Here is a 12,783-nt window from a genome sequence, read left to right as displayed (position 1 = left end):
TCCAGGCAAGACACTCCACGTGTGATTAATCTTGTATGGAGAAAGTGAACTATGATCACTCGCTGCACCCTATTCTACTGTGTAATCTTGTCTGTGAAGAATAGCTCAGTAGGCAGCCTGTGTGTGTTTGTGAGAATGTGATTGATATAAATAGATGTGAATGCCTGATGAGGGGAAAAGAATAGGATGAAGAAGAACAGAACGCACTTGACCCTCTCAACTAGGGGTTTTCTTCGCAATAAGGGTAAATAAAAAACATTTGTCTATGGATGTCGAGCCACAAAGGTATTGAGATGAAATGGAATGAGATTGGAATTGAAATCATTAAATCGATGTTAAGCAGAAGTCCATTCTCTGATATTATGCCTTTCTTTAATGGCTAATAATCCTGGATAATGTTCCGGGATTCTTCCGATGGCATTGAGGAGTACACCACATCAGTCACTGGCTTCATCAATAAGTGCATCGATGACGTCGTCCCCATAGTGATTGTACGTACATACCCCAACCAGAAGCCATGGATTACAGACAACATCTGCACTGAGCTAAAGAGAAGAGCTGCTGCTATCAATGAGCGGGACAACCCGGAAGCTTATAAGAAATCCTGCTATGCCCTCCGACAAACCATCAAACAGGCAAAGCATCAATACAGGATTAAGATAGAATCGTACTACACTGGCTCCGATGCTCATTGGATCTGGCAGGGCTCGCAAACTCTTACAGTCTACAAAGGGAAGCACAGCCGAGAGCTGCCCAGTGACACGAGCCCACCAGAGGAGCTAAATTGCTTCTATCTCACTTTGAGGAAAGTAACACTGTTCCGTACGACTGTGTGATCAAGCTTTCCGAAGCCGATGTGAGTAAGACCTTTAAACAGGTCAACATTCACAAGGCCGCAGGTCCAGACGTATTACCAGGACATGTACTTTGAGCATGTGCTGACCAACTGGCAAGTGTCCTCACTGACATTTTCAACCTCGCCCTGTCTGAGTCTGTAATAGCAACATGTTTCAAGCAGACCACCATAGTCCCTGTGCCCAAGAACACTAAGGTAACCGGCCTAAATGACTACCGACCCATAGCACTCATGTCTGTAGCCATGAAGTGCTTTGAAAGGCTGGTCATGGCTCACATCAACACCATAATCCCAGAAATCCTAGACCCATTCCAATTTGCATACCGCCCCAACAGATCCACAGATGATGCAATCTCTATTGCACTCCACACTGCCCTTTCCCACCTGGACAAAAGGAACACCTATGCGAGAATGCTATTCATTGACAACAGCTCAGCATTCAACACCATTAGTGCTCAGTCCCCTCCTGTACTCCGTGTTCACTCATGACTGCATGGTCAGGCACGACTCCAACACCATCATTAAGTTTGCCGATGACACAACAGCGGTAGGCCTGATCACCGACAACAACGAGACAACCTATAGGGAGGAGGTCAGAGACCTGACCGTGTGGTTCAAGGACAACAACTTTTCCCTCAACGTGATCAAGGCAAAGGAGAGGATTGTGGACTACAGGAAAAGGAGGACCAAGCACGCCACCGTTCTCATCGACGGGGCTATTAGTGGAGCAGGTTGAGAGCTTCAAGTTCCTTGGTGTCCACATCACCAACAAACTAACAAACTAAGAAACCAACAAACCCCTCAGGAGACTGAAAAGTTTTGGCATGGGTCCTCAGATACTCAAAAGGTTCTACAGCTGCATCATACCTGCATCACTACCTGGTATGGCAACTGCTCGGCCTCCGACTGCAAGGCACTACAGAGGGTAGTGAGTACGGCCCAGTACATCACTGGGGCCAAGCTGCCTGCCATCCAGGACCTCTTTACCAGGCGGTGTCAGAGGAACGCCTTAAAAATTGTCAAAGACTCCAGCCACCTTAGTCATAGACTGATCTCTCTGCTACCGTACAGCAAGCAGTACCAGAGCGCCAAGTCTCGGTCCAAGAGCTGAATGTCTAATCAAATGGCTACCCAGACTACACCCCCCCCCCCTCTTTTACGCTGCTGCTACTTACTGTTAATATCTATGCATACTCACTTAAATAACTCTACCTACATGTACATATTACCTTAATTACCTCGACTAACCGGTGCCCCCGGACATTGACTCTGTACCGGTACCCCCTGTATATAGCCTCGCTATTGTTATTTTACTCCTGCTCTTTAATTATTTGTTACTTTTTTTGTGTGTGTTATTTTTCTAAAAACTACATTGTTGGTTAAGGGCTTGTAAGTAAGCATTTCACTGTAAGGTCTACTACACCAGTTGTTTTCCGCGCATGTGACAAATAAAATGTGATTTGATTTGATTTAATAATTGCTGAGTCACAGGCTGTGCTATAAAGACGGACTATCTCTCTAGAGTTCAAGTGAAACATAGTCTACTCTACATTACAGTATAATGTGTAGGAGTGAGGAGGAATATGACATTGGGAGAATCTCAATTGCATACTCTTCGCCTCCTCTCTCCTCCTTCTCAAAACCCAATGGAGGAAAAGGTCAGAGGGGAGGGCCCTGTGGCTCTCTCATCCAATGGGTTTTAAGAAGGCGAGGAGAGAGGATGCGAGGAGTATGCAATTGAGATCCTCCCACTATGCTGTGTCATCAACTTCAGCTTTTATGTCATAACTGAGTGACTGACAGCCACCTACGTGCAGAGAGAACAGACCGTTCTAGAACACTTCCATTCTAACAGATAGACATGGTCCCATGACTCCCTGTGTGTGAACATCCCTGGGGTGCCCCTGTCTGTGCAGTGTGAAAGCACACTGGCTAATTTGAGTCAATGGTAATCAGGGTCTGCTCAAACGCCTCCAAATCTATTCTGCTATATCCAGGCCCTCTCGTTAGAGAAGAGAAAATAGCTAGGAAAACTTTACAAAGTCAGGGGATAGTACGCCACAGTACTAAAGACAATAATTAACCCTTTACACTCATGGGAATTGGCCTATATGGATAGGGCTAAATTGAAATGTTTCTTACAGAAGAAATGTGAAATGCATAACCCTGGTAACAATTGAAAGGGAACAGTTTCAAGATTATCAGAAAATTATTAGACCAAAGGTGAGGACACATCAGTTCACCTGACACAAGACTGAATCCAAACATTACACAAACATTTTCTGTGCATTTTACATTTACTGTACTTTTTGCCGCATTGGTTGATAACGAAATCAGAAAATACTCTGGATACATTCAGTAACAAAATATTCCTGGAAAATGTGTGGTAGGTGAAACATAAGACAAATGACAAAAAAAGACAAAAAAATGACAAGGACTAACTGGTGTATCCAAGTCACCACACACCACTCCAAACTGTGCACAGTTCCTAAGTCATTTCAATGCACTTGTATGGCTCAAGGAAAGAGCCTTCAACTATAAGGTCATTTTTTTGCTCTCCTAGCTGTGTTGTTGAGGAACTAGAGCAAGAACACTTAATAGTTTTTTTTATTTGGAACACAACCATGCATCCCCACCATCACACAATTACTGTTGTTGTTTACACAATCCAAAAACGGTCCATTGAAAATCCCAATCTGGGTCAGGTGGGCATCATTTGAAAGCCTGTTATATTGCCAACATGAGCTAAGTTATAAAATAAGATATTACAGTTAGGCTCTCACAATGAAATTCAGGGAAACAAATCATAGCGCGCATAGAATGAAGTCATGAGTGCATTCAGGTCGCGGGAAATTTTCTTCACAATAGACAAAGATAGGCTCATTCTATTCAGAACAATATGGACCCAAAAGGCTGAAACGTTGGATGTCTACCCATTCTAAGGACTTAAGCTTGGTGATTTTGTAAGGTCCCCCATGAGTGACAGAACACTGAGACAATCACGGCGCAAAGCTCCTATTTTTTGCTGGCCCACCCGACCACCACAGAAAGCACTGAGCTAGGCTGAAACACCTGCATTTTGGAGCTCTCTTACTCAAGGAAACAAAAAAGAGACCATGTTTGTATGTGGCTTTATTAACTCAATTATATATATACGTATATATATTTTTTGCTAAGCGATCACAGGGATGCTGGCCCATGTTGACTCCAATACTTTGTGTCTAGTTGGCTAGATGTCCTTTGGGTGGTGGACCATTCTTGATACACACAGGAAACTGTTGAGCGTGAAAAACACAGTAGTTTCGCAGTTCTTGACACAAACCAGTGCGTCTGGTACCTACTAACATGCCCAGTTCAAAGGCACTTATATCTTTTGTCTTGCCCATTCACCCTCTGAATAGCACACATACACAATCCATATCTCAATTGTCTCAAGGCTTAAAAATCCCTCTTTAACCTGTCTCCTCCCCTTCATCTACACTGATTGAATTGGATTTAACAAGTGACATCAATAAGGGATCACAGTTTTCACTTGCATTCACCTGGTCAGTCTATGTCACAGCAGGTGTTCTTAATGTTTTGTACACTCAATGTTTTGTACACACATGAGTTTTATGATATGGAAATGTGAGTGTACATTTGGGCTCACGGTTGTTTGGCTTGCTTGTATGACATCAAAGTGGTATTTATTATAATCCTCACTGTCTCATGTTTCGAAAAGTATCCTCTTAATTTTCAGAATTTGGGCCTTCTGAGTGGTGCAGCGGAAACTACAGGCAACTACAGACCCTGGTTTGTTCCCAAGCTGTGTCACAACCGGCCGTGAACGGGAGTCACATAGTGCGGCGCACATTTGACCCAGCATCGTCCGGGTCAGGGGATTGGCCCAAGGTGTAGGGCGTCATTGTAAATAAGAATTTGTTCCTAACTGACTTGCCTAATTAAATAAAGGTTAAATAAAATTGAAAAAAATTAAAAATTCCCTCACTCAGACAACCAACAATTTGCAAAAGTTTTGTGAGGGTTGGGGGTGACTTCTTGTCACGCAAGTTGGTCATGTTCAGAATGGCTGTCAATCAAAACCCATACAGCGCTGTGAAGCTCAGAGCCAGAGCTCTGGCGTCATGTATAGCATGTTACTGTACAGGCATATCTGCCATTTTCAACCAGTATACGGGGTACGAGTGTAAAGGCTTACCATGTTTACAAAATGCACTCAATTCACGATGTAAGGATCAATAAAATGCCTCAAAACACACTTATCTTTGCAATAGCATGCATGACTAAAGAAGGGAGAGCATTCCCGAATGAAAATTTATTAAATCCATTATGAGTAATTGGGCTTTTAATAGTGATAATTAAGGCTGCTTGTTTCTCTGGAGTTCTACCACTACTTGCCAGTGCATGAGTTTCCTTACAGTATAACAGTGAGCCTGCTATTTCTATTGAGCAGGATACTGTAAAAGCACAGTATTAGGTATTGGTATTTTTGGTTCCGTTTTCGTAAAACAGGAGGATCAGGAAGATTTCACACATGTGAAATAGCGTAGATGAATAAAAATGCACCCATTGACAGAGATACAAAGCTTATTATGCTAATTAAATCATATGTTTCTCTCTGTTTGGTAATCGGAATTCATGAGTTTTCTGAACAAGATTTTCCTTCACAGCACCGCTGTAATTCAGACACATACGGATTCTAAACCACAACACTGATACCATGGCTGTAAACTCACCGACACATCCAAATGATTTACTAGGAGCTTTTCCACATTTCAAGACAGATGTACGCAAAACAAACAAATGAATCACTCTTCCTCACAGTTTCTATTTTCTGCAATTTATACATCCTATGTCAAGGCTATTCAATTGAGCAGAGTGAATTTGAGAGATACCTTGTGTAGATAATACTCCTCCACATGGGCAATAGCGTAACCTCTCTCTGGACAGATTGAGCTAGTAGCAGTACAGAATGGATCTAACAGCCCAGCATCTATGGACTATTTCCAATCTGAATCCCCACAGCTGAATTCTGCATTGACAAACACCTGTTTTAATCAGAAGCGACTTCTCTGAAAGGATTACAAGTTAGTCTGCTTTTCTAAATGGATTTTCCATCAGAATACTATCAGACTGTCAATGTTTATTTAAGTAACTTATGAGCGAGAGCGAGAGAGAGAGAGCGAGAGAGAGTCATTTGAATCCTAAGGATGCAGCTTTAATCAGTTGTGAAACTTGGTGTACTTTGCCACTAGATATAAAAATGCATGCATCAGTATATCTGCATATTTCAGGCGACATTTACAAATAACGGATAATGGATTTGCTTGTCAATTGTAATTTAAATTATTTATGCCACTGTGGTCTATTCATGAACCCCAGTAGGGAGAGACTTTTATGGCAAACAATATTTCCGATAACATCAGCTCTGGCACAAAAATCTTTGTGATCTAATCATTCCCGGTTTGTTTGTCCATGGATAAGGTTGAAAACTCACTGGCCACAACATACAGTGAATCAATTCAGACACAATCTCTTGTTCACTGGTAAAATGCAATAGATGGGAACTTTAAAGTGGATTATTAAGGCTTAACAGGGTTTAGCACAGCCTATCTTCGATAGGAATCTAGAAGCAGACAGACAGCACATTTATTGTGTTGCCCCAGTGTCCACAGAGCACAATCACAGCAACAGATAAAAGTAACTTGGTTCCTGTGGGAGACCCATGGCACTGAAGAACAAACAGCCTTGTGGACTCCATGAGAAATTGTTGGTTATATCCCGATTACCAAATATATGGTCATTTTAGACACAGACTGCAAGTGGTGGATTAAATGTCCCACAACAAACACCTGTCCCCATACCTAAAACTCAACTATGTAGGATTCCAGAGACGGTTGGTGGATGATTCTACTTTGAAGGAATATTTGACGAGGGTTACACTGCTCCTATTTCATTTCAGCAATGGCCAATCCAGGTCGCAGTTGTAAATGAGAACTTGTTCTCAACTCGCCTACCTGGTTAAATAAAGGTGAAATAAATAAATAAAAATCTGCTGCGAAGCTTCAGTTTAAAATACTATTTAGAACGAAACATAAACATCGCTACAACAATACCCGATTAAATTATGAAAGTTTCTCAATTTATTTTGTATGCTTGGCTCCGTAATCCCCAAATGAGTATCTATTGTATTATAATTGGTGCCAAAGCACCCATTCCAAACACATAAACACAGTGGAATCTCTGCTTTGAGGACAGCTGCAAAGTAAGATAAGTAGAAAGTGTTACCGCGCTAGCAAAAACATGATTTATTATGTCTCAAAATATTGAGACTGGTGAGCCTACCTGGTGCTTCAGAGTGCTACTTGAAAAGATGAATAGTGTGACTGGCGCTATTCACAGACTCAGCTGAAGCTGAATGAGCAGTAAGGACAAAGAGACACAGAGCACAAGGATGCATGTGTGTGGCATGATGAGCAACCAAAACACACTGGAGTTAGCAGCTCTTCCCATGAACACATTACACAAAAGATGTAGAAGAAACACTAGTTTGCAGTTTCACATCCTAGTTTTGCTGTTAACTATTGCTACTGAAGCTGATGTTTCACTTACTCCATCCTTGAAATTGTAGCCTCTAATTAGTCAATGGCAATTAGCAAACGCCAGCCATATAGAGACGACCTGGCAACATTGTTTTGATGGGATTCATTTCAATCAGCATGCTAATAAGGACAGTTATATTCCCTTTCTCTGATTGGCAGTCTACTGTTACCATAAGTCATTAAAATGTTCTGAAGGAACAGACACAGGAACACATTATTTTACCTTTATTTAACTAGGCAAGTCAGTTAAGAACAAATTCTTATTTTCAATGACGGCCTAGGAACAGTGGGTTAACTGCCTGTTCAGGGGCAGAACAACAGATTTGTACCTTGCCAGCTCGGGGATTTGCAACCTTCCGGTTACTAGACCAACGCTCTAACCACTAGGCTACCCTGCCGCCCCAGGTAGTATGTATGAAGGAGTGAAATAGTAGTTGCTTTTGCTGATCACAATTGGCCCAGCATCGTCAAGAGTTTGGTCGGGGAAGGCCGTCATTGTAAACATGAATTTGTTCTGAACTGACTTGCCTAGCTAAATAAAGGTTAAATAAAAATATAAAGATGCCAGAGGGCAAAAACAAAGTCGCAATCAGGAGAGTGTAAGACCAAAAACAAACAGCAGAGTCAACAGTCCACAAAAAAAAGTTACATTAGCGTATCTGGGACACAAATCACTTAGGAAATCTGCCGTAATTTAAAAATAACTATATTTTCCTTTTTATCTGGCTTCATTCACTAATTTCAGGAAGAAAGAGAAATATATTGCTGTGTGTAGAGTAGAGGTCATTTCATCTCTCTGTGAGATATACCCTTCTGTTTGATTAAGCTCTATGCTGCCATGGCAGGTCTGCTTGCTTTTATTACTCCCCAAATGTCACAAGTGGACTGGCATTTAGGTTCATTAACAGGATTATGGCAAGAGGAGAAATAATGGAGCATTCTGCCATGAGAGTCCACCCTCTGACCCCCATGTAGCTTCCCTTACCAAGAACAATAGAATACTGACAATGTTTAAATAAGTTAGCCTTTTCAACACTCCTCCATCACAAGGTACAATTATTCAGGGTAGCAACCAGCAGATGGACTACCCGTTTGAATTATATTAGGTTTTATTTTCATCCAGAGAGAAAAAAACGAAATCGAAAATACTATAATTTACAAGGCATCTCAGGTTGAAGCAATGGATTTTGACCACTTGATCGATCATCTCTACTTTTCTGTGAGGATTCCTCATGTCCTCAAAGATAATAATATGTTGTAACACTGTCTATTTTTTGAATCACCTGTGGAAAAGATAGGATATAAAACACAATACAGATTGGCCAGTGTAAAGGAGAGAATGTGGAGGGATAATATAGCATTGTACCTTCTGGATGTCTGAGGTGAGTTGGAGCAGTGAGGGAGAGGCAGTGGAGCGCAGGGTCTCCGTCCCCCTGACAGGACTGTGGAGGCTGACGTAGGCTACAGCCCTGCTCTGCAGCACCACCCGGTTCTCCTGCAACAACACAACACAACATGCTGATTAAGCTTTGGAATTCAATACAATATCATACAATACAATACATAGCTAGGATCTGTGCAACATCTGAATCCTCATCAAGGAGTTCACATCTCCTAGGAAAATCAAGGCCGGGAATGTGTACAGAATAGTAAATGACAAACTAATTGGTTTGATACACATTATGTCTGACATTGGTACCCCTCTGCATAAGCTGTATATTGAAGCAAACAGGAAATAGCACATCATAGCCTATACATTGGTTGAGATGGTGCTCCGCAGAATTATTATAGAAAATGCCCGTGGCAACGTTTTTATAATAATCTTGCTATATCTAGTACATGACTTTGAATATTAAACTCAATAGTCCTCATTGCACTCTGAGATATAGTAACTGCCAGGAGAATGTTATTAATGCTTGGCTGCAGCTACTGCCTTCCAATCTTTCCCTTAGAATCTCCAACATGGTTTGTTGGAGACGTACGAGAGTCAAGAGCTGTTTTTGTGTTATTTTTTCCCTTTCCATTGCTTGAAGCCTTGAGGGCTGACAGAAAGCCCTGTTTTCTCCTGTGGTGCAGAGCTGAAGTGAACACAGAGTGAGTAAATACAGTAGCTTTGACCTCCTATTAAACCAGATGATGTTGCTTCACCAGGGAAAAACACATACAGCACTCCTTTGGTACAGTAATAAACACACTGATACACGTGTGTATATAGTACATAAATACACTGATACATATCTGTATAGAGTACATAAACACCCTGATACACATGTGTATACAGTAAATATAGCAGGTACAGTATATAAGCGCTATAGAGTAATTCCATGATAAGACTCGGGTTCACAGAAGAGAGACAGGGGATTCATGCAGGTTTACCTCTCCCCACTCAAAGGAGCCGATGTTGCCGAGCGCTGATCCCCCCCATGAGCAGAAGACAGTGGTGCGGTCGGGTTCCCAGCCTCTCCGGGCCTGCTTGGTCACCGAGGTGATGATCTGAGTCATCATGGCAGAGCCGCCGCGCCAATCAGCTGCTGTCCCTTTATGCCAGCTGTCATGGCGACTGCCCACCAGCACATATCGATCTATGCACAGACAGAGGAGAGGGACACACCCAGAGGACAGAACACACACACCCACACACCCACACACAAACACAAGGGTTGAGACTCTGTCTGACTGTCTGTTTAGTAAAGACTAAAACTTGTGTGCGTGAATAAAAGAGATTGCTCGCAGCCATGTTTTACACAAAGAGGAGTTGTCGTGATGGATTTCTTTATTTGGACTTTATTTGGATTAAGTTTTAGAGGCAGAAAAGGTCTGAAAATCAACTAAAATGTTGCCAGGATATTGTGTAGGAGAAGTAGCAAGATATGCTGTATTCTGTCCTTCTTGGGTAAGAAGAGTGTAGGTGGGAGGCATTTTGAAAGTGTACAAGAGTTGTGAAAGACAGATGAGTAAAAAGTAAAAGTGTTGTTGACCAACAACACAAACAAAATAAAACAGGCATCCCACTGGGCACACACCGGTTAAATCAACGTTTTTTAAACGTAATTTGTCTACGTATTGTGACGTGCAATCAATGTGGAAAATAAATTGGATTTGAAAAAAGTAATCAACCAATACTGTTTTCATCTAATTTCAACCAGTGTTGTAAAAATTTAAATAAACATTGGTTTATATGTAAACATTGGTAAAACATAAGACAATATCAAAAGGTAAAAGTTTATTATTAATATCATGAATTTGTCATCCTATTTACAAGGCTAAAGGTATTATACTTCTAAACTTCCAAAGATCAAATCAAACATGGAAGATTTATAGTATACCCAGCTTCACGAGGAAATAATGGTGTCCTTTATTGGGCAAATCAGATGTCAACGTAGCCTAAATAAACCCAACCTCACTCCGAATTTAGTTTCACATACATCTTGTGTAACAAAAGTTAGAGGAATTACTTTCAACTATTCAATGCTATTTAGATAATCTACGCAAAAGAGTATGGAAGCTAGTCAATGTCTAAATCTGTTTAGTAATTTTCATGGGGCATTTAGACAGGTAGGTGTCCTGGCACGATACATTCTGGTGAAGGGAAGGGAAAATATTAAAGGCTTGCTCTGCACCAGGGACTTTATTGAAATCATCCTAAAGGCACCAACGCAGGACCGTTATTAAAAGGCCATTTCCAGGAGCTAAATGACCTGTGTCTGGGCCAGCCAGGATGGCGATGGCAGACATTGTTTTATAGAAGCAGTTTTTCACAACAGACAAAAAAGCTGTTTCAGCACCCGGAGGTTCCATTTTCCTCCACACACACTTCCTGAGTTGGTTCTCTCTGCAGGAAACAAAGAGGGCACGGTGGGGAGGACTAATCGCATAAGCAGTTATCTTGGAGATTATAATTTGGAGTGTGCCCGTATTCATGCTTAGTCTGTGAGTCTTACAAGATTGCTTCCTCTTGTTATTAAAGGTGGCTGAGATAAGGCAACTACTTCCGTATCGCCATGATTGCATAATGTTCAAAGTCATTATGGATTTAGCGTGGTCTTTGTGCACTCAGCTGTGAACATTTTTTTATTTCTATTTACCTGGATTGGTCTTTCCTCTCAAGTATCCACACACATTGTTTACTGTCTTGTATATTGAGTGGGTCCCAATAGTTAGTTGTATCTTCCTCCTCTCTGTAAAATAATAAGACAAAGATAGGCCTTAGATCATCCATCCCCATCCCTCTGAGGACAACAACAAACAACATATTGTCTTCCAATTTTTTTTATAAAAAAAAATTGTTGTTTTATATATTCCTCCTCCTGTATACACTTGTTTCATCCCTCAGCCAGGTAAGGAAATGAATATCACTCTTACTGGCCAACATACACACATAACCATAATTATAATTATAATTATAACCCTAAACCTAACCCCTAAGCCTAAAACCCAAAAGGATAGTATTGTTATACCACGCACGCACGCACGCACGCACGCACACACACACACACACACACACACACACACACACACACACACACACACACACACACACAAAGCAGGTAAGTGGGTTATACAAGATGATATTTTTTGTAATCATTGAAGGGCAGCGGGGAGAGTGTGTAGTGCCACTGACCCCCAGGAGGGCTTAGTGAAGGGAGTGTGTTTGTTCTTCTAACATACTGAATCAGCACATAATTTACTTTTACACAGATTTCTACAGTACATGTACAAAAAGTATACTTTAAGCCAGCTATAGGCAATATGCTTTGGTTCTATCAATGCTTATATTTCTATCTGCTCAGGTCTTGCTGTGTGTCCGTGGCTCTTACGGTCATGCTAAAATGTCTGTCACCCTATCAAACTTTGTGCCCAAGGACCAAAACAGAAGGGATTAAAGTCAAATCCAGACTGACACAGTTTGGTTGTACTTTAAAAGTAGAAGTATACAGAGCAGTTGAAGGGTTGGTGCAGAGAGGAAAATCACCCAGAGGCCTTCATAAAGAATATGAAGACTCCTTTACATTTCCTCTGGAGTCTGAGATTCTTGCCAATTAAGGAACAAAGGGTCAGGGTGTGGGCGTGAATATATATACACCAGGAGATGAAAGGCAACCCGGTGTCCTGGAAGAGCACCCTCCCCTTCCTCTCTCCTCTCGTCCCCTTCCATTCCTCTCCTTTCTGCTCCTCTCCTGTCCTCTTCTTTCCTCTTTCCTCTCCTCCCTCTCTTCTCCCCTCCTCAGAGCAGCTTTCTGTGACATTGCACCTTGGGAGTTCAAAGGGGAGCCTCTCTGTGTTGAGGATGTGGTCTCTCCGCAGGTAGGAAGGCGATGCAGAATT

General features: G+C 41.6%; 1 protein-coding gene across 1 annotated transcript in view; it reads right to left on the bottom strand.

Moving 5' to 3' along the window:
• LOC110524461 (inactive N-acetylated-alpha-linked acidic dipeptidase-like protein 2) overlaps positions 1–12,783 on the bottom strand; it is a 282,881-nt gene that overhangs the window by 74,127 nt on the left and 195,971 nt on the right. The window contains exons 7-9 of the mRNA XM_021604123.2: positions 11,544–11,636; positions 9,835–10,040; positions 8,825–8,953 (exon numbers count right to left, since the gene is read on the bottom strand). Coding sequence (XP_021459798.2) covers positions 8,825–8,953; positions 9,835–10,040; positions 11,544–11,636 — 428 coding nt within the window. The remainder of the gene's footprint in view (positions 1–8,824; positions 8,954–9,834; positions 10,041–11,543; positions 11,637–12,783) is intronic.

Source organism: Oncorhynchus mykiss, chromosome 5, assembly GCF_013265735.2.
Source record: "Oncorhynchus mykiss isolate Arlee chromosome 5, USDA_OmykA_1.1, whole genome shotgun sequence".
NCBI lineage: Eukaryota > Metazoa > Chordata > Actinopteri > Salmoniformes > Salmonidae > Oncorhynchus > Oncorhynchus mykiss.
The sequence above is the reverse complement of the archived record's forward strand: the minus strand, read 5'-3'. Positions and strand labels throughout refer to the sequence as shown.